The sequence below is a fragment of the Microcaecilia unicolor genome, chromosome 3, assembly GCF_901765095.1.
Source record: "Microcaecilia unicolor chromosome 3, aMicUni1.1, whole genome shotgun sequence".
NCBI lineage: Eukaryota > Metazoa > Chordata > Amphibia > Gymnophiona > Siphonopidae > Microcaecilia > Microcaecilia unicolor.
In genome coordinates this window covers 4387704-4408260 of record NC_044033.1, presented here as the reverse complement: position 1 = coordinate 4408260, position 20557 = coordinate 4387704, and the positions used below count along the sequence as shown (strand labels likewise).

Sequence of the window (20557 nt, the reverse complement as noted above, 5' to 3'; positions counted from 1 at the left end):
ATATCCTGAAAACTCAACTGGCTGGGTGTCCCCCAAGGACTGGGTTCAGAAGCGTGGCCCTAAACCAGTGATTCTATAACCTGTCCTGGGGAGCCACCAATCAGTTGGATTTTCAGGATATCCCTAATGAATATGCAACTAGTTATTGAAATTAACCTAAGGTAGCATAATGAATATGCATGAGAGATTTATATGAAAAGGAGATGGTAGGCATTCATATGTGTCGTGCATATTAATTAGGAATATCCTGGAAACCCAACTGGCTGGTGGTCCCCCAGGTCAGGTTTGAGAATCACTGGTTTAGGGCCATGCTTCTGAACCCAGTCCTTGGGGACACCCAGCCAGATTACTAGGGATTTTCTTTGGGGGGGTGGGGGGATTTGGGGAGAGAGGCCATGGTGTCCAGCAGGCTGGAGGGTTTTTCCTAATGCTTCCCTGCCTGCATGACCCAATTCCCATACTGACATAAAGAGACATTTTACTGCTGTGGTGTACAATTTTTGTGATTTTTTGAGGAGGAAGTTGACAGTACACATTTTAATGCAGTGGTAATTTGCTTATAGCATTGGGAAGCTAAAGTTTTGCGTCAGGCTGCATTTGGAAGTTGTGTCAGCACATGACTCTACGGCAAGCTTACTTCATCAGACCCTCAGTACCACTGATGTGCACTGATCCTTCCCAGAGGGGGAAAAAAAGAAAGAAAGATAGGGATTGTGGGTTTGATGTATAATGGGTTGTTTTCTTCAGGCAATTCCCCTTCATCCTCACCAGTAATAATGCAACGCACACATGATCCATTTCCACCAATACTCCTGCACAGCCCACGTGACCCAACCCTGCTGCCATGCCCCACCCACTTTGCAAGGGAAGTCAATGGCAGGAACGTGATTTTTACACCCCAGCTTCCCTTCCACTGTGCGGCCCACATTATCCATCCCTGCCTAATACTGCACTGCTCACACTTTTGTTTTTGTGATCCAGGAGCAAATGAAGCATTCACAGAATTTCTCAAAGACATTGAATGTTATAAGGATAAGAAGCCTATTAAAGCTGCTTCTCCATCCTAAGGAAAAAGGAAATCCACTGAGGAGGAAGGGGAGACTTTTCCTTTTTAACGTCACCCACAACATCTAAACATTATCGTTTGACATCTGTCCAGTGGTGAGGTGCCAAACTGCACAGTTGTAAGATGTGGTATGTGGGAGATGTATGTGAGCAAATCTATGTTATGGAATAATTGAGCATTATTTGTGATTGTATTCAATTAAAACCATCTTTGGTGAAATTATGTATTGGATGTGCTATTAAATTGTTATATACATTTTGAGACAGGTTTTCTTTGCATCTGTTTGTAAAACTGATTAGATTGTGCATTTTTTTTTCCAGAGTCCAATTAACAAAACAGATGTTTTTGGTTATGTATAGGATGTGTTAGATTTTGCTGCATATGAGTATCAAAAATGTGGCAACAAAAGGTGTAACTAATTAATACAAAGGGATTTGAGTTGAATCACACCTATATCCTGTAGTTGCTAAGATGGGTTTATTCCCAGTATAATTTTGACTATGACACAGAGGACTGGGAAATCAAGGTGATTGGCATGGCTCATTCTCTGGTTGATATTATACACAGACAGTGTGAACTCTGGGCAAATGTACTGGTGGTGAGCTGTGTTCAGATTTTCTGCACTGATGCACAGTCCTTCCCCTGGCTTTACATTCTCCACAACACAGTTTTTAAACCATGCTGGCCTCATTTGCCAATAGACCTCCATCCGGCTGGAAATCACTGGAAGCTTACTACAGGGAAAACTGCAGAACCGGCTGATGCTATAGGCTAAGACACATGTTTGAATTGCTTCTCATTTGGACAGTTTTTCTGGGGGTGGGGATTATCTGATTCATAATGTTTGTCTGACCATTCTCAGGGTTTTTCCTCCTTTCATCATAGCAGTCCTTGAGTGGTCCCGGGTTCCTTAAATTTTGTACCTTTATTCCCAACCCCCATTACCTTCCAGACTAGTGGAACTGGTTATGTCTGTCATTGCATCTTGGCTTTCTTTCATTGTCAACACCTCCTTAACGATGGGCTTGTTTCCTAACATTAAAGCAAGCGGCGATTAAACTTGTTATAAAAGCACAGAATTTTAGTCTTTATAGCTAATCATTGCTTATCTCAAATGGTCTGTGTTTGAGAAAGGTTATTGAAAACATTAGCTGTTCCTCTGTTAGACAAGCTTTTTCCATCAAGAAACCAGATTAAGCCAGACACAAGAGGAGTGACATCATTACATGTTGCTGTGATGGAATCTACTATAAGATTGTTAGCATATGTGGCCCCCTCGGGGGGGGGGGGGGCACATGGGGCATTCCATTCAGTTGAATGGATGCTGAATGAAGGTTACCCCATTAATTTCTATTTTCTCGTAAACGTTCCTGCTAGACTTCTGTTGCCCCCTTGTAGCCACATTTGATCAAATTCCATGGACACCAGTGCAATCCTAATTTATAATGATTCACCTGAAGATAATCCCTTCCCAATCCCTCAACCCATATCAGCTTTAATGTTTTCAGAACCCCCTAGCCATTAATCTTCAAAGAAAGTACCTGTTCCCCCAAAACCGTTAGTTGTAGCAACTTCACTCCATTGTTGCTGGACCTTTTTGCATTCGCATCTCACTGATTGAAGCCCAATATTATTCTTTAGCTGTAGAAGTATAGATGCTAGAAGGTATGGCCTGCCTATTTGTGGCTTCAGGCTGCAAAACTCCCCTGTCCCATGCACCAAATCTATATCCTGTTGTAAGAGAGGCAATTATATTTGCAATATCAGGGGGCTCCAGCCCGTTCCCCTCGCTTTTAGACACCTGTAAAAGTGACACATAGCCTCAACCTTTTCCATAATCATAAATTTTTTACTGGCATTCCTTTTCCTCAGGTCTGTTGCTTTCAGTGAATGAGTAAAAATTGGAGTATTTTTTATTTAATTAGTTTCTTTTGGTATGTCACCAAATCATTACCCAAAGGGTGACAGAAAAATCCAGAATATAGAGAGACATTCCAAGTGTTTAATCTGCTTCAGTGCAAGCATTGTGCATGTACGCCTCCAAAGGCTGTCTCTGCAATAGCTAAGAATCTCAAAAGACTTTCAGGTGCAGAAAGATCAGAAGGTAGTGTATACCAGATGAGAATCTTCCATATATAACTGCTCTTATCTCCCAGCACAGTGGCTTGTAGTCACCCAAGAGGGACCATCAGATGATGTTTAAATTTGTGTGTGCTCATCAGATGTTTCACCACCTCTGCCTAAGCGCTCTCATAGCCCTGAAGAGAAAGCAGTCAACCCCCTCCAAAGCATTTGAAAAACGGAAGCATAGCAGCACTGTGTCTCCATATTCCCATGTGTCAATTGCTGGAGTGTACCTTCTTGTAGAGGCTCCACTGCATGCCCAGCACAGATTGCATTGACAGCACAAGAGCTGGTCGCTACAGTGGATAAATCCTCTCTGTTTACTTTCTATTCCAGAGCATAAGAACATAAGTGTTGCCATACTGGGACAGACTGAAGATCCATCAGGTCCATTATCTGGTTTCCAACAGTGGCCAATCCAGATCACAAGTACCTGACAAAATCCCAGATCGTAAAGCAGATTTTATGCTGCTTATCCTAGAAATAAGCAGTGGATTTTCCCAAGTCTATCGCAATATGGCTAATGGACTTAGGAAATTATCCAAACCTTTTTTAAACCCTGTTAAGGTAACTGCTTTTACCACATTTTCTGGCAAAGAATTCCAGGGTTTAATTACATATTGAGTGAAGAAATATTTTCTCCTGTTTGTTTTAAATTTACTACTTACTACCTTCATTGCATGTCCCCTAGTCCTAGTATTTTTGGAAAGAGTAAACAAGCAATTCACATCTACCCACTCCACTCCTAATGTAAAACCTTGCCTTATGTAGCTATAGTTTGGTTTCGTCTTTTCCACATGTCACTTTGCAGTTGCTCACATTAAACATCATCTGCCATTTGAATGCTCGATCTTGTAAGGTCCTCTTGCAGTTTTTCACAATACTCTTGCGATTTAAGAACTTTGAATAACTTTGTATCATCAACAAATGTAATTACCTCACTAGTTATTCCCATCTCTAGATCATTTATAAATATGTTAAAAAGTAGTGGTCCTAGCACAGACCCCTGGGAAGCCTGCTATCTACCCTTCTCCATTGAGAATACTGACCATTTAACCCTACTCTGTCTTCTGTCTGTTAACCAGTTTTAATCGACAATAGGACATTTCCTCCTATCCCATGACTTTCTCATTTCCTCAGGACTTTTTCATGAGGTACTTTGTCAAATACCTTTTGAAAATCCAGATCAACTGGCTCACCTTTATCCACATGTTTATTTGTACCTTCAAAGAAATGTAGTATGTCTATATTTAATTTATGAAACATATACCCTGCAGCTTATAGCAAAAACACTCACAATAAAAACAAATAAAAACATCCAATACAGAACAAGCATATCCTGACAACTTCCCCTGCACTGTTCAAACCACACATTATCATACGTTAAAAGCCTGGAGGAAAAAAAAATGTCTTTAGATCTTTCTTAAACTGCTTCAAAGAAATATAATACCACAACAGACCTCGAAGGGAATTCCATAATAATGGACCCGCCACAGAAAATACATATTTTGTTGTTTCTGCATAATGAATATGTAATAATAATACTTTATTTATAACCCACTGTATCAGGTACTTTTGATTTCTTATCATTACATGTTCTCAATGACCTGACATCTGAATTTGTATTGAAAGAAAAGGAAAGATGCCATGTAGCCCTTGAAACATGAAAACCAGCACTTTAACTTATACTCAGTATCTTACAGGTGAGGCAAGATTTTGCTTGACTAAATCCATGTTGCCTTTGTCTCATTAATCCATTCTTTTGCTCTGTAATTTTGTTCTTTATAATAGTCTCTACCATTTCGCCCTGCACCAACATCAGATCAGGCTCACCAGTCTATAATGTCCCGGATCACCTCTGGAACCCTTTTTAAAAATTTTGCATTACATTGGCCACCCTCCAATCTTCCAATACCATGCTTGATTTTAAAGATAAATTACATATTACTAACAAAAGCTCTGCAAATTAATTTTTCAGTTCTATCAGTGCTTTGGAACGTATACCATCTGGTCCAGGCAATTTGCTACTCTTCAGTTTATCAAATTGCACTGGTGGTTGGGAGGGGTACGGTGTGTGCCCTGAATATGGCAGATACAAATCAAGGTCAGGTATACATATACAGTAGCACATATGAGTTTATCGTGTTGGGTAGACTGGATGGACCATACAGGTCTTTCTGTGCTATCATCTACTATGTTACATCTTCCAGTTTTGCAGAAATTTGTAAGCCACATTCAATGCTGCAAAAGATGTTTAATAAATTTGTGAAAGGGGTATTGCAGAGATGTACTAAAAGTGACAGCATCACAGTGGAACACCACCTCATTAAACAGGTGTTACTCTAATGCATAGAACACATGTTCTCAGGACTCTATAGTATGATTTCTTCCAAGTCAGCTGGAGCCAGCATAGTTATTGCCATTCTCTTTGCCAGGATCCATGCTTCCTGGAGTAGATGAGTTCTTTAATCCGAGTTCTTTAATCCACTAGAGTATCCAGGATGCAGAAGAATATTCCACAAGAATCCCTTCTGATCCCACAAGGACATCTTTTAACCCCTAGATTTGTGCTGCAGGTGGCAATGGTGGTAACGTTTCCACTGCAACAAAAAGTGAGAGATGGTTTTGGCCTCCTGAAGCTCAAAAGTTCCCAAAAGCTACAATTGCAGTTCTACTTACTGTGCAACCTGTCTCCAAAAGATGGATGTGAAATACGAGGTCCAAGCAGCTCCACGTTTCAGCAAAGTCTGCCTTTCTCACGTCTCTGTTTTGGTTGAAGTGGATACGAAAGAAGCCAAAAAGTGGGGGAACTTTTCCAATACTGCACCAGGTAAAGGTCCATATCTGTTAGAGCAAAGTGGCAAGATGGTATTCCTAGGGGCCATGCTTTCTGCTTACAGAGCAGCTCACCAGCTTTATATGGTCCAATCCATGCCGTAGTCTTTCAACAAGTACAAGCTTTTTCACCCAGGCTCAAACTTGCCTAGCTGCCATATGAGCAGAAATGAATGTGTGGTACTCATATGCAAAGCATATGACCTCTTCAAAACTTCAGGATTAGCTACAGCGATTACAAATTGGGATTCATAATTTGGTGATAAAGTGAAAGACACCGTGGACATTATAAATGATTAGTGCTTCACTCTCTTTTCCTGCCATTGTGCTCAAGGCTCACCATTTTCAATCAGTACTGTAGAAGATTTTACTACTGTCATATGATGCGTTATCTAAAACAACCACAGCAGAGGCAGTGAACTGTTTGGGGTTTTTTTGTCAAGCCATGACAAGAGGCCCTAATTGAAGCAGCCTACACCTCCTCAAAGCTGTTGCACCCAGAACACCTGCACACTATGTACCGCTTCCTGGGGGGGGGGGGAGGATTGGGTTCACATCTTCCTTCCATCCTGTGAGATGATCACTACAGATTCCTGGCTTCTAAGTATAGTCAAAATAGGCCATTGATTCAGCTTCATCACCTAGCCTTCCAGATTGGCCCTTACACCTGAATCATCTCTACCAAACTCTTAGAATATAGCATCTCCTTCAGTCCGATGCCATTGAGTGAGTCTCCCCACACGAAAGGAGGTTCCAAGAACAACCACCACAATGATAAAGAGGATGGAACTCGTCCCATATGAGGAAAGGCTAAAGAGGTTAGGACTCCAGTTTGGAAAACAGATGACTGAGGGGAGATATGATTGAGGTCTACAACATCCTGAGTGGTGTAGAACATGTAGAAGTGAATTGATATTTCACTCCTTCGAAAAGTACAAAGACTAGGGGACACTCAATGAAATTACATGGAAATACTTTAAAAACAAATAGGAATGAATATTTTTTCACTCAATGGTTAAGCTCTGGAACTCATTGCCAGAGGATATGGTAACAGCGGTTAGCATATCTGGGCTTAAAAAGGTTTGGACAGGTTCCTGGAGATAGACATGCTATTGAGACCACCATGGGGAAGCCACTGCTAGCCCTGGGAGTGGTAGCATGGAATGGTGCTACTATTTGGGTTTCTGCCAGTTACTTGTGACCTGGATTGGCCATAGTTGGAAACAGGATACTGGACTAGATCGACCATTGATCTGACCCAGTATGGCTATTCTTGTGTTTTATGTTTTCTACAATGATTCTGTTAAATGCCATAAGATGATTATGGGGGTTTACATTGAATCTTTTCTTTTTTTTCCCCCAAATGTTTTATTTTTATGGTTTAATGTAAATTGCATCTAATTGATGGGAGGTTACCTTTTGTAATATTGGGAGTTGGAATGCAATTTTGTAATGAAGATATTTTCTGTAATAAAAGATGGACTGGGTGTAAGTGTTCTTGATGTCTAGGCTACACAGCTGGTCCTCCATCTTTAAGGACCGTAAAATGAAAAGAGTATTCATCTTGAATTTTTCCTTGTGAAGAGAAAGGTTGGAAGGAGATCAAGGCTGGGATGTAGACCTCTAGTTTTCTTCAGAAATACCTGGAGCAGAAGCCCAGATTCTGCTATATCTTGAGATACAGCAACCGGAATTGAATGCAATACTCAATGTGAAGTCGCACCATGGAGTGACACAGCGTTATTATAACATTTTTGGTCTTATTTTGCATCCCTTTCCTAATAATTCCTAGCATCCTGTTTACTTTTTTGGCCTCTGCTGCACACTGGGAAGAAGATTTCAGTATATTGTCTACAGTGACTCCTAGATCTTTTTCTTGGTTGCTGACTCCTAAGGTGGACCCTAGCATCAGGTAACAATGATTCGGGTTATTCTTCACAATGTGCATCACTTTGCATTTGTCCACATTATATTTCATCTGCCATTTGGATGCCCAGTCTTCTAGTTTCCTAAGGTCATCCTACAATCTTTACAGTCTGCATGTGTTTTGACAACTTTAAATAGTTTTGTGTCATGTGCAAATTTAATCACCCCAAAATAATTTTTTTGAAGAGTAAAAGACAAAACCAAACCAAGCTAAACTCTTCTATAAATCAAGGTATGTAATGAAAGAAAATATATTAAAGAGTGATCTTCAGTATTTTCACTTGGTCTGAGTGTGACCCCAAAGCGTCAAGCCATGCAAAGTTGCATAAGACTTACCACAGTTATAAAAAATATTATAGCATAGTATGCTACTTACAATGTCAACACAATATACATTAAAGAATCTTAATTGATAGCACAGGCTGTAAATGGAGGTGGAACATAAAAGACAGACAAGAACAGAAAACAAGGGGACTAACTTAAGGAAAATTGCATGAGGAGTCAGAAAAGGTGCATGGAAATGATCTCGGCTAGAGTAGGATAAGACGTTTTGCTTCAGTTACATGTGTGACAAGATAGTTGCTTCTGCCATGAAGGTTTCACCTGCTTCCTGCAGTAGAGGAGAGAGTCTTGCATTAATGTGTGAAGCCTTTCAAGAAGTGCAGTCCAGAGTGTGAGGGCTACTCCAGAGAAAGCTCATTGGTGAGCATCACGTCTCATGATTTACTTTTGAGAAGTTGTGGTTAGGGATAGTCCTATCAACCTTGGAGGTGTGTAGAGGGATGTGCTTATGGAGGTTGTACCAGTAATTCACCACCAGCTGTGGTGGGACAGAGATGTGTAGAACTAATCTGAACACGGGAATAAAGATAAAAACCATGCTGCCTATTCAGCTGACCATGATCTCTACCCCCCCCCCCCCCCAAGATATCCCGATAAACTGAAAATCACACATTACTGACAATAACAACAAGGAAAGATTTAGTTAAGAATATAAACAAGAATGGAAATAGGATTTGAAAGTTATGTACAAAAGTTCAGAATGTAATAGTATAAACAGGCCCTTTAAATGCAAGAATGAACTTGAAAAATAGTATAAACACAGGCTCCCTGCCTACTGTTACAGATCTGTAATTGCCTGTGGGGAACAAGCAGAGGGAGCTTGTGTTATTTTACAAGTTCATTCTTGCAGGTAAAGTGGCCTTCTAAAAAGGCGTTTCTGGAAAACGGCCTGCAAGCAGGATTATGGTATTTGGTGTGACTGGTGGTCGATCTGGGAAGAAACATTTTAATTGGCCTGGAGTAGCTCGGGCATGTCTGAAATCACTATTAGTGACCTTGCACCATACTGCAGATACTGGGAGCGCTAGGCACTCTTGGGCATCAGTGCTGAAAATCAACCTGGCAGCATCACGGGGGGGGGGGGGGGGGGGACACCTCTCCATGTAGACCTGGGATTGTGATTTCGCAGAGGACGAGGACATGTCCATGGCAAACACTCCAGTGGCGACTGGGACAGATGGAGAGGATTGTGTGAACAGTTCTGCATTTATATGGTTTGGGGTCATTGTCTGTTTTCTTACACTGATTCTTTTTCCTAAATACAGAACAAGGGATCAGAAATATGAACACCAAAATTCAACTAGGAACTCCAATAACTTGGCAAGAACTTCAACACTGAAGAAATAAAAACAGAAATGCACTTCCTTTTGTATTGAATACAACTGGTGGCATAGCCAAGGACAACCCCCCAAAATTTGCCATCACCTTTACCGTGGCTGGCAGGGATTCCCCCAAGCTGTGCCAGCTGAAGACCATCTCCTCTGGTCCGGCAGCCACAGCTCTCCAAGCTTTTTAGCTGGCAGCTGTGTCCTCAATCTGCTCTGTCACTGTCCCCCCCCCCCCCCCCCACGCCATGCATGCAGAAAAACCAAGCATTCACAAGGGTGGGTCAACAGTGGCCACAGCAGCTTGATGCAGAGTTTGGAGAGTTCAGACTGTCAGCAGCAAAGGAACAGGAAGTCTTCACCTGGAGATCCCTGCCAGCTCTGGTATTTATATTTTGCATTCAGATAGGGGGAGGGGGGCATGGGAAAAATTGGTGCCCATCCACTTTTGCATTCAGCCCTACCCCCCCTATAGCACTGAACACAATACAAAGACATCAATGAGACATATATCCCAAAATTAACTTAGTCCTGTTCAGGGGCATAGCCAGACACCCAATTTTGGGTGGGCCTGGGCCCAAGATGGGTGGGCAGAAGAACCTCTCCCCCGTCCCACAGGTGATTTGGTCTCTCCTTCTCTCGCCTGCATGCCATATGGTCTCTCAAACATCCCCCCTCTCCCGTATACCTTTTAAATAGCAGATGTTCACCAGCAGCAACTAATACACACTGCTCATGTTGGCCCCACACCCTTCCCTCTGATGCAACTTCCTGTTTCCGCCTAGGCAGAAATACATCAGAGGGAAGGCTGTGGGGCCGGTGCGAGCAGTATGTATGTCACTGCTCACTGCAGGCAAAGATCTGCTACTTACAAGGTATGCAGGAGAGACACTTATTGGGAGTTTTCGGCTGGTGGAGCTTGGGGATCCCTGCCAGCCACTTCATAGGTATGCTGCTACTGGGTGGGCCTGAAGCCAAAGTGGGTGGGCCTGGGCCCATCCAAGCCCACCCTTGGCTACGCCACTGGTCCTGTTAATAAATTCAAAATAAAACACTTTTTTCCACCTTTGTTATCTGGACATTTTATTTTTCCATCATGTTGATCCCAGTTTCTCCGTCTGTCTTCTACTAATTCTCTTCCTTGTGGTTTTTGTTCAGTTGTCTTTTCTTCTCTCTCTAGTCTTGTTCGATTCCTTCACTACACCTGTCTCTAACATATTGATCTTTCCTTTCTCTTTTTCTTTTCAGCCTCTATTCACTCAAATTTCATCTTCTTTCTCACCCTTCTTCTTTTAAACTTTTCAGCTACCTATTAACTTTCCATATTCTTCTCTCGTTCCCTAGCTGCCCCGTTTCCCATCTCACTCCTTCCCCAGCCAGCTATTCCTTTCCATCTTTCATTACTATATTTCTACCTCTGTATTTACTATCCTCCTCTCACTCATCTTGCCACCTTCTTGGCATCTCCCACATGGTTCTGCCATTTCCATTATTTCCCTTCCCTCTCCCTCCCTCCAATCTTGTAGCTCAGTATCTCCTCCACCTGTTCCTTTTCCTCCACACTCATCTTCCTATCCCATCTCTCATCCTATCCTGTCTGCTGCCTTCCCCCTCTTTCCAACCGTGTTTTTATGCTGGCTGTAGTTTTCTTACGATTTGATCTTTGCAGCCTACGTAAATACTATTGCAGTAGTCTACATGGGTTAGCACCATGGTTTGGATCACGTTGCGGAATGAATCCCTGGGAAAGTATGGTTTTATATGTTTGAGCTTCCACATAGTGTGGAACATTTTCTTGGTCGTGTTCTTAGCTTGGCTTTCTAGCGTTAGGTTGCGGTCAATTGTTATGCCTAAGATTTTCAAGTGGTCTGAGATTGGGAGGGATGAACCCTGTGCATTAATTGTCGAGGGAGGGGACATTATTGTATTGGGATGAGAGAATGAGACATTGGGTTTTATTTCTATTGAGTTTTAACTTGAATGCCGATGCCCAGGATTCCATGATGGTCATGCTGGTTATTATTTCCTTGGTGCTTTCTGTGGGGTTCTGTTTGAAGGGAATATAGATGGTGATGTCATCTTCATAGAGAAATGGATTGAGGCCTTGTTTGGATAGAGCTTTAGCCAGTGGTGTTATCATTAGGTTGAATAATATAGGTGAGAGCGGTGATCCTCGTGGTACTCCACATTCCGCTTTCCAAGGTGGAGAAATATCTGAGTTTGATTTGACTTGGTATGTTCTGGATGCCAGAAATCCCTTGAGCCAGGAGAGTACTTTTCCTATCATTCCTATCTTGTCGAGGATTCTCAGTAGTATGTGGTGTTCAACCATATCAAATGCGCTTGATAGGTCAAATTGGAGTAGGAGGATGTTTTTACCTCTTGCTATTTCCTGCTTGAATCTGGTCATGAGTGTGGTTAGTATTGTTTCTGTACTGTGCTGAGGTCTGAAGCCAGATTGAGATTCCTGCAGTATTGTTAGTTGTTTGGCGACTATGCCTTCTGTCAATTTGGTTGTTAGGGGTATGAATACTATCAGTCTATAATTCAAGGTGTCTTCTACTTTTTTTGGGTGTCTTTTGGGATGGAATTAGTAGATATTTCCTCTGTCCTGTGGGAATAGGCCTCTTTTGAATAGATAATAGAGGTGGTCTGTGAGTTCTGTGACGTATTGATTGGGGGGGGGGGGTCATTATATAGTTGGAGCAGTTGGCGGAGGAGAATTTTCTGAGTGCGTGAGCTATTATTTCGGTGCTTAGATGAGTGAAGTTATTCCAAATATGGTCTGCCGGGTATTTCCTTGGGTTCAGATCTAGTTCATTTATGAAGGTTTCTGGATTAATATTTCCCTGATGCAGATTTCTTACGTAGATTGGTAATTTTTTCTTTAAAGTATTTGGCAAGATTGTCTGCATGTGGGAGGTTTGCATTCGGTGTAGTTACTGTTTTGGTGTTGTTTATTAGTTTGTATAATTTCTTTGTCTCTTTGTAATCTGTGCCTATTTGTTCTCTGTAGAAGTTTCTTTTGGATTGTCTTATTTTATATTTGTATTTTGTTTGACTTTCTTTCCAGGCCTTTAGTGATTGTTCGTTTTTGGGTTTTTTCCAGTTTTGTTCTAATTTTCTAGTTTGCGTTTTTAGAATTTTTAGTTCTTCGTTAAACAAGAGTATTTTATAAATGTTATAATATATTTTATAATATATGCGTGGGATAAACATAAAGGAATCCTGTTCAGAAGGAATGGATCCTCAGGAGCTTAGCCAAGATTGGGTGCCAGAGCTGGTGGTTGGGAGGTGGGGATGGTGCTGGGCCTGGTGCTTGAGAGGGGGGATAGTGCTGGGCAGACTTATACGGTCTTTGCCAGAGCCGGTGGTGGGAGGCGGGGCTGGTGGTTGGGAGGCGGGGATAGTGCTGGGCCTGGTGCTTGGGAGGCGGGGATAGTGCTGGGCAGACTTATACGGTCTGTGCCAGAGCCGGTGGTGGGAGGCGGGCTGGTGCTTGGGAGGCGGGGATAGTGCTGGGCCTGGTGCTTGGGAGGCGGGGATAGTGCTGGGCAGACTTATACGGTCTGTGCCAGAGCCGGTGGTGGGAGGCGGGGCTGGTGCTTGGGAGGCGGGGATAGTGCTGGGCCTGGTGCTTGGGAGGCGGGGATAGTGCTGGGCAGACTTATACGGTCTGTGCCAGAGCCAGTGGTGGGAAGCGGGACTGGTGGTTTGGAGGCAGGGATAGTGCTGGGCAGACTTATACGGTCTGTGCCAGAGCCGGTGGTGGGAGGCGGGGCTGGTGCTTGGGAGGCGGGGATAGTGCTGGGCCTGGTGCTTGGGAGGCGGGGATAGTGCTGGGCAGACTTATACGGTCTGTGCCAGAGCCGGTGGTGGGAGGCGGGGCTGGTGCTTGGGAGGCGGGGATAGTGCTGGGCCTGGTGCTTGGGAGGCGGGGATAGTGCTGGGCAGACTTATACGGTCTGTGCCAGAGCTGGTGGTGGGAGGCGGGGCTGGTGCTTGGGAGGCGGGGTTAGTGCTGGGCCTGGTTCTTGGGAGGGGGGATAGTGCTGGGCAGACTTATACGGTCTGTGCCAGAGCCAGTGGTGGGAAGCGGGGCTGGTGGTTGGGAGGCGGGGATAGTGCTGGGCAGACTTATACGGTCTGTGCCAGAGCCGGTGATGGGAGGCGGGACTGGTGGTTGGGAGGCGGGGATAGTGCTTGACAGACTTATACGGTCTGTGCCCTGAAAAGGACAGGTACAAATCAAGGTAAGGTATACACAAAAAATGGCACATGTGAGTTTATCTTGTTGGGCAGACTGGGTGGACCGTGCAGGTCTTTTTCTGCTGTCATCAACTATGTTACTATGTAAACTGCCTTGTTTGTTCCACAGAAAGGTGATATAACAAATGCATGACCCTACTTACATATGCAGTGCTTCGACTGTGATGCCCTGTGTTAGAGAACTATCATGGCAGGTACAATTTCTCTGGGTGGCCCATGGTTTCCACCTCCCGCAAGATCATACATTTTCATCCACAAGAACAGCCGTCTACCACTCACACAGTAAAGAAATTCTTCCAAATGTGAGATCAGCTCTTTCACTCTCCTTTATCAGCCACAATTTATAAAGCAAGACAGCTGTAGGTTTTGGCTCCTACTGCAAAAGGTTAGGTGGACTCCAGCAAGGACATGAAAGGTCAGTACGAGATTAACCATATTTTATTATAATGACCCATTTCTATTCACATATACTTCTGCCCTGCATTAATTCACACAACTGCTCAAGGTGTTCTCCATATGTACGAATCTTATTTCAGGCTTAGCTCACAGCGATGCATCATCAACGCTTGCACCCCCTAAGCACAATGTTTCATCTGCCCTCCCACTCCCCCTTCATAATCTGAGGCCCCTTTTGTCTTCTTGAAATAAACTTTCACAAATACTAATACCTATTTTAATTTTATCAAACCCCCTATTTAATGCTTGAAAGGGGCAATAGCTTAACGCTATTTACTGCTACTGCATCATTTACTAACGCAGTGTTTGAACAGTGCTCACGGTCTGAAAGCCAAGCATTCGTACACGCGTGTGGCTCTTCAGCTTCCTCCACTTGGCCTTCACTTCTGCTCCAGCTTCCTCGTAAACTGGCGGATGTGGTCTGCTAGCAGTGCCGGCTCTTCCAAAGCCGCAAAATGCCCCCCGCGTGGCATGAATTTGAAGGACACGATGTTCGTGTATTGACCCTTGGCCCAGGAGAGCGGACAATGCATGAGCTCGCTGGGGAATGAGGCAACTCCTGTGGGCACTTTCACGGGTACTCTGTAACAGGAAGAGAGAGCATTAGTGGGGGGATGATGGATGTAGGATGACAGAGAACAGGCTGCGATGCTATGACTTAACTGAGCTCCAGAGGAGGACGTTCCCTTACATTGTGCCCTCTCTTTCCCTCAAGATGTAAATGAAAAAGGGTCAACCAAAGAAAAAAAAAATACTCAGACATTTACCTCCTAATTCAAAGTCTAGTGTGTAATGTAGGGGGAGGGGTACAGAAGGGCCATAGGAGTGTCTAATAGGCAGCTTAGGGAACGCTGTACGCTATGCACATCACTGCCGCATTTAAGTGCTTCTACGCCCGCTATGCACACGGCTTAAGTAGGCGGATAAACACAGACTAATGCGAGTTTCTATAATGGACTCTCAGCACCAAGATGTCGCTACAACATTAGCGCTCAGTGTGTTGCATCTGGCACCCAGTTACAGAATCAGCCCAGAGTGCCAAAACGAAGCAAAGATGGTTTCGCTGACCTGGATGGAGAGCAGTGATAGTTAAGCTGTTTAAGACACAAAAAATGCTGGCTTAACTTAAACCACAAGATTATATTATTGTTACCAGTGGCAAAAGCTGCCAACCACCACCTCTCTGTTGCTACCACTGACCCAACGCTTACGCTTCTTCCTAGCATGGCAGGGTCAAGCTCATTGTATTGCAAGAGGTGTTTCTACAAGACTACAGTTTTTTAAAAGACCAATAACCTGGAGCCCCGCAGAAAACATATCCCGAGATGCAACAGCAGCTCTGTTCCACCAAGGCAAGCCCTGTGGCTGAGTGTAGATAAGGCTGAAGGCATCAGGAAACCTTAAGAAATACATAAAACACTGTCTACAAGAATAAAGAAGCCAGCCTTGTATTTAAACTAGCTGGATTTTAAAATGCTCACTACTGCTGTCAGATCAACAGGCACTGGCATTGAATGTCTGAGTGAACAGCGAGACCCAGGAGTTATGTGGGTCCAGTCAATATTCAGCATTGCACCTGCATAGCTAAACTGGGCAAGCTTAACTCTGCTATTTAAGCCGGTGCTTGCTTAAATCCTGGCTCTGCCTAGATTGGCCCCTTAGACTGCTGTGGAACTGCCCAGACAGTGCAGAGGCGGTCAGAGGACATTTGTAGTGGCACTGGTATCTCGGCACAGTTTAACCCGGCAGCAGACTCTCCTCCCAGCTAAACCTTTTAAATCAGGCCCACAAATTTTCCCCTTCCTTTGGGATCCTAGTTCTTTTCTCGTTAACTGCATCCAAGCTAAGATGTTCCAGGATTTTCCCACAGCTCATAAGTACATAAGTATTGCCATACTGGGAAATATCAAAGGTCCATCAAGCCCAGCATCCTGTTTCCAACAGTGGCCAATCCAGGTCACAAATACCTGGCAAGATCCCAAAAATGTACAAAACATTTTATACTGCTTATCCCAGGAATAGTGGATTGTCCCCAAGTCCATTTAATAACGGTCTATGGACTTTTCCTTTAGGAAGCCGTCCAAACCTTTTTTAAACTCCGCTAAGCTAACTGCCTTTACCACATTCTCTGGCAACTAATTCCAGAGTTTAATTACATGTTGAGTGAACAAAACGTTTATCTGATGCGTTTTAAATTTACTACATTGTAGCTTCATCGCATGCCCCCTAGTCCTAGTATTTTTGGAAAGTGTGAACAGACGCTTCACATGTACCAATTCAACTCCACTCATTATTTTATAGACCTCTATCATATCTCCCCTCATCCACCTTTTCTCCAAGCTGAAGAGCCCTAGCCGCATTAGCCTTTCCTCATAGGGAAGTCGTCTTTAGGGATGTGCGTTCGATTGAAAAGACACAGGAAATAACACGTCTCATGTTGTCCCATAGTCTTTTTAACCGAAAATGACAGCAAAGAACCCCACAATTTCAGTTTTTAATAGAATTGCTAATAGTGTCCATTACAGCTGCTCGATAGGTTCACCATCACCCAAAGAAAAAAATACATTTTAAAAACTCTGAATGAAACAAAATGCAAACTTTTGCCTGCAAAGCCCCTCTCTCTATATATAATTCTCACCACCAACGTTCTGTCCTGCCTGGGACTGTGGCTCCTGTAGTTTGCTAGGCACCATCATGTGTGTGCCCCTCCCGCCGAGTTCCAGACTCTGTCCTCCCTCCGATTTCAACACCACGTTACAGACCCCTCGACCCCCCCCCCCCTTTCAGATGAAAACACTCCCCCGCCGCCGTCGCATAACTGTGCTGACGGGGGACCCCAACCCCCAACAGCTGAAGTTCTCTTCTCGGCTGCGCTGGGGCGTTGCTTCATGAATGATCAGCTGTTCAAGTTTCTGTGCGTGCGTCTGACATCAGACGCACGCAGAAAAACTTCAACATATGATCATTCAGCAAGCAAGACGCCGGCACAGACGAAAACAGAACTTCAGTTTTCGGGGGTTGGGGTCCCCAAGTCAGCACAGGTACGCGACGGCAGCGGGGGAGTGTTTTCGTCGGGAAGGGGGGTCGAGGGGGTCGCGGCAGGGGGGTCCAGGGGTCCGTAATGTGGGAGGGGGGATGTTGAAATTGGAGGGAGGGGGGAGTCTAGAACTTGGTGGGAGAGGCGTGAGGGGGCCTTGAACTGGGAGGGAGGGAGGCCGGCCTCCCTCCCTCCCTCCCTCCCAGTTCAAGGAGGGAGGGAGGGAGGCCTTGAACTGGGAGGAAGGGAGGACTTGAGCTGGGAGGGAGGAAGGCTTTGAACTGGGAGGGCGGGTGGGAGGGGGGTCTGGAACTCGGAGGGGACATAGCGAGACAGCGAGGGAGGGTGGGGGATTGCCTTGCTAGCGCCCGTTTCATTTCATAACAAAACGGGCCTTTTTTACTAGTTACTTATATTACTGCTCAGTCAGAGGAGGGACAGAATGAAAAACAGCCAAAGATCAAAGGCCTCACTTGTCATGCTGGCTCCCACCGATCCCTTGACCCAAGTTCTCCTTGTAGAACCTCACAGAGGAGGTAATGCAGCCCGACACCCAATAGATCATGACATTGGTCAGAAGGTCATCCAAGGAGAATTTCCTAAGAAGGAAAACACAAATTTATTAGGTTTCTGTGACTGGCGAAAACCTACAGATTTACCTACCTTTTATACGGTCAAATGCCTACACGTCCGAGATCTGAGATGGTCAGAAATAACAATTACATCACATTTCTTGTACCCCACGTGTACCTTTTACAGCTCAGGGCAGACTCTCAATAAAAACCAGACATACCTGGGAAGAATTACATCATCCAGACTGCCCCAATCGGACCGACCGTTCACTTGTCTATTAGATTGTAAGCTCTTTGAGCAGGGACTGTCTCTCTTTGTTAAATTGTACAGCGCTGCGTAACCCTAGTAGCGCTCTAGAAATGTTAAGTAGTAGTAGTAGTATATCTAAAACCTAAGGAGTCCATATTTCTGGAACCAATTAGGGTTTCAATTGTTTTCGAAAGATGTTATCGTTCTGAAGAGACCTAATTTCTCCCAGCACAATATTTCACATTTCAGCATTAAAAACAGCTCTGGCCTGGCAGCCAACGTAACTTAATAAAATACAGAAGAAATCCTATACAACCTCTTTACTGAATGTATCAAACGCTCTGCTGGATTCTGCGGGTTTGCAGTTTTCTGCATACATTTTCTTAGAGAAGATGTGAACGCTGCTCAGAGGGATCTACTGGATGTTCCATCATAGCATAAGGCTCGATGGGTAGAGGATCTGTTATATTTTATATCACAGGTCTAAAGTTATGGAACACTTTCACCTCCACAAAAGCATTTGTACTTTCAAGAAACATTTGAAGCCTTTTCTTTTTCAGCAAGCATTGAAAGATTTGATGCAATGATTTTATCTTACATTATTTTGACAGGATATATGTTTATATATATTATGTTTGTGAAGTTGTTCCCCACAGACTGGTAGCTTGACAGGATTATAAATATAACAGTGCAGACAATATTAACGTCTGGACTACCAGCCTACGTTGATCAGACTCAAAAGTTCTTTTTCGATTTGTCTACGTTTCTGCAATATCCAGAACATCTTCCTAGGTACAGAGTGTGCCTGAGCCTCTACTGACAACAGATTATCTATCCCCAGTTACCCCTAACATTTTAGGGAGCATTCCAATGTAAACCTTCTCAGTTGAGATCAAGTCAGAAGATGAGAACCCGACGACAAGAACTGAGCTTTTTCCTGTTCAATTTTAAGAAATGGGGTGTTACCTGAGAATCCACCAATGTCTGATTTTATATCAGTTAAATCTGGGGAACTGGCCCTCAGGCACAGTCCACAGGGTTTCTGACCCATGATCTCATATGTACATGACAGGAGCCCCCGAGATAATGGTCACCTCACCCAGGAACTCATTTGGCCTCATTTCTGTATCAAGTCTATCCACCTAGCTCTTTAGGTAATGTGAGTTTCTTTTTTTACTTCAATAAACTGAAATGAAAAACAGAATTTGGAATCAATCTGGCAAACAGCAGGTCTTTTTATGAGCTGCTTTTCTCACGGTCTGCTTCGCCCTTATGCCTTTCACTGGGAAAAGTTCATCTGTATATATCTCCAGATTCCTGAAGGCACAGGATCCATCCTACACAGTGTAAAAGGAACCAAATTCTTATAGCAGTTTTACGACCCATATTTACATCAACCCCAGTATCTTCCTTGTCTGATCTACCTGCCTTGACTAGGACGGAAAGCTCGACAGAGCAGACTGTTTTTCCTGGTATCTGTACAGCAGTGTAAGCAGTGGTTTTTAAATTCTACTATACCTCTCTAGTCCACCATCCTCCAGATTCACGAATTCCGGGTCGGTCCACGTAGTGAATTTTTCTAAGATGTACGCGGCGAGCCCCACAGGTGAGTCATTCAGAGAACAGCCTGAGAACGGCAGAAAACAGAGAAGAGAGTCAGCAGAGTTTTCACCCCCACAATGCTGATTCTGCTCCCAAGTGTCAGCATGACCACTCCCTCTTCAGAAGCTAAGCAGCCACTCTTTTTGGTTCTCTTAAAATTGTCAAATTATTTTGGAGACCACCAGGAGTTTTAGGATTTAAAGCTAAAGATAAGGATTCTGACTCAACAGAAGGAAGGGAAACCTAGACTTCTAGTACAGAGACCATAAACTATCAGGCAGTTGAAACGATGATCTCAAATAACAGCTGCCTGAGATGGTGAGAGAGAGAAAATCCCAGGTAGAAGAAGGAAAACAAGATTTGCTGGTCTTGTACTCGGAGGCTTTGGTGGCCAATGAACTCATCTAATAGTGAAGGGTAATGAGAAGGGCAAAGGAGAGGAAGGAAAGCAGAGAGCAGTATAAGGAGACACATTCAAAAGATTCAGTATCTGGAAACATGGACATCGGGTGTTCTACACTTAGCCAACCTTTGTATCGACGACAGTATGTGACCACAAAATTATCAACTTTCCATTTTTGTTTTCAAATCAAGGTCTGCTTTATTTAAATCAATAACTTCTGAAATGTAACACAACTAGGAGGCCAGTCCTCAGTATAGTAAACCAACGAGAAGTTTCATCCCTAGAAATGATACAATTCTATACAAATCGCAAAGTTCCCTTCAGGCTTTCTTGAACTCCAATATTTTCCC

The 20557-nt window shown here is 43.7% G+C and overlaps 1 protein-coding gene across 1 annotated transcript; it reads right to left on the bottom strand.

Annotated features, from left to right (window-relative positions):
* Window positions 1-14302: 14302 nt before the first annotated feature.
* On the bottom strand, window positions 14303-19863 carry LOC115465312 (epoxide hydrolase 1-like). The gene is made up of 3 exons (XM_030195717.1): window positions 19721-19863; window positions 17854-17979; window positions 14303-14925 (listed from the first exon to the last, which is right to left on the bottom strand). Exons 2-3 carry the CDS (start codon window positions 17943-17945, stop codon window positions 14724-14726), a joined length of 294 nt encoding a protein of 97 aa, XP_030051577.1. The 5' UTR covers window positions 17946-17979; window positions 19721-19863; the 3' UTR covers window positions 14303-14723.
* Window positions 19864-20557: the final 694 nt, after the last annotated feature.

Excerpts from the sequence above, each read along its gene's own strand:
- LOC115465312 (XM_030195717.1), bottom strand. The coding sequence starts at position 17,945 with ATGATCTATTGGGTGTCGGGCTGCATTACCTCCTCTGTGAGGTTCTAC. Across the intron at positions 14,926-17,853 it reads GGTGGGAGCCAGCATGACAA|AGTACCCGTGAAAGTGCCCA; the intron begins GTGAGGCCTTTG and ends TTCCTGTTACAG.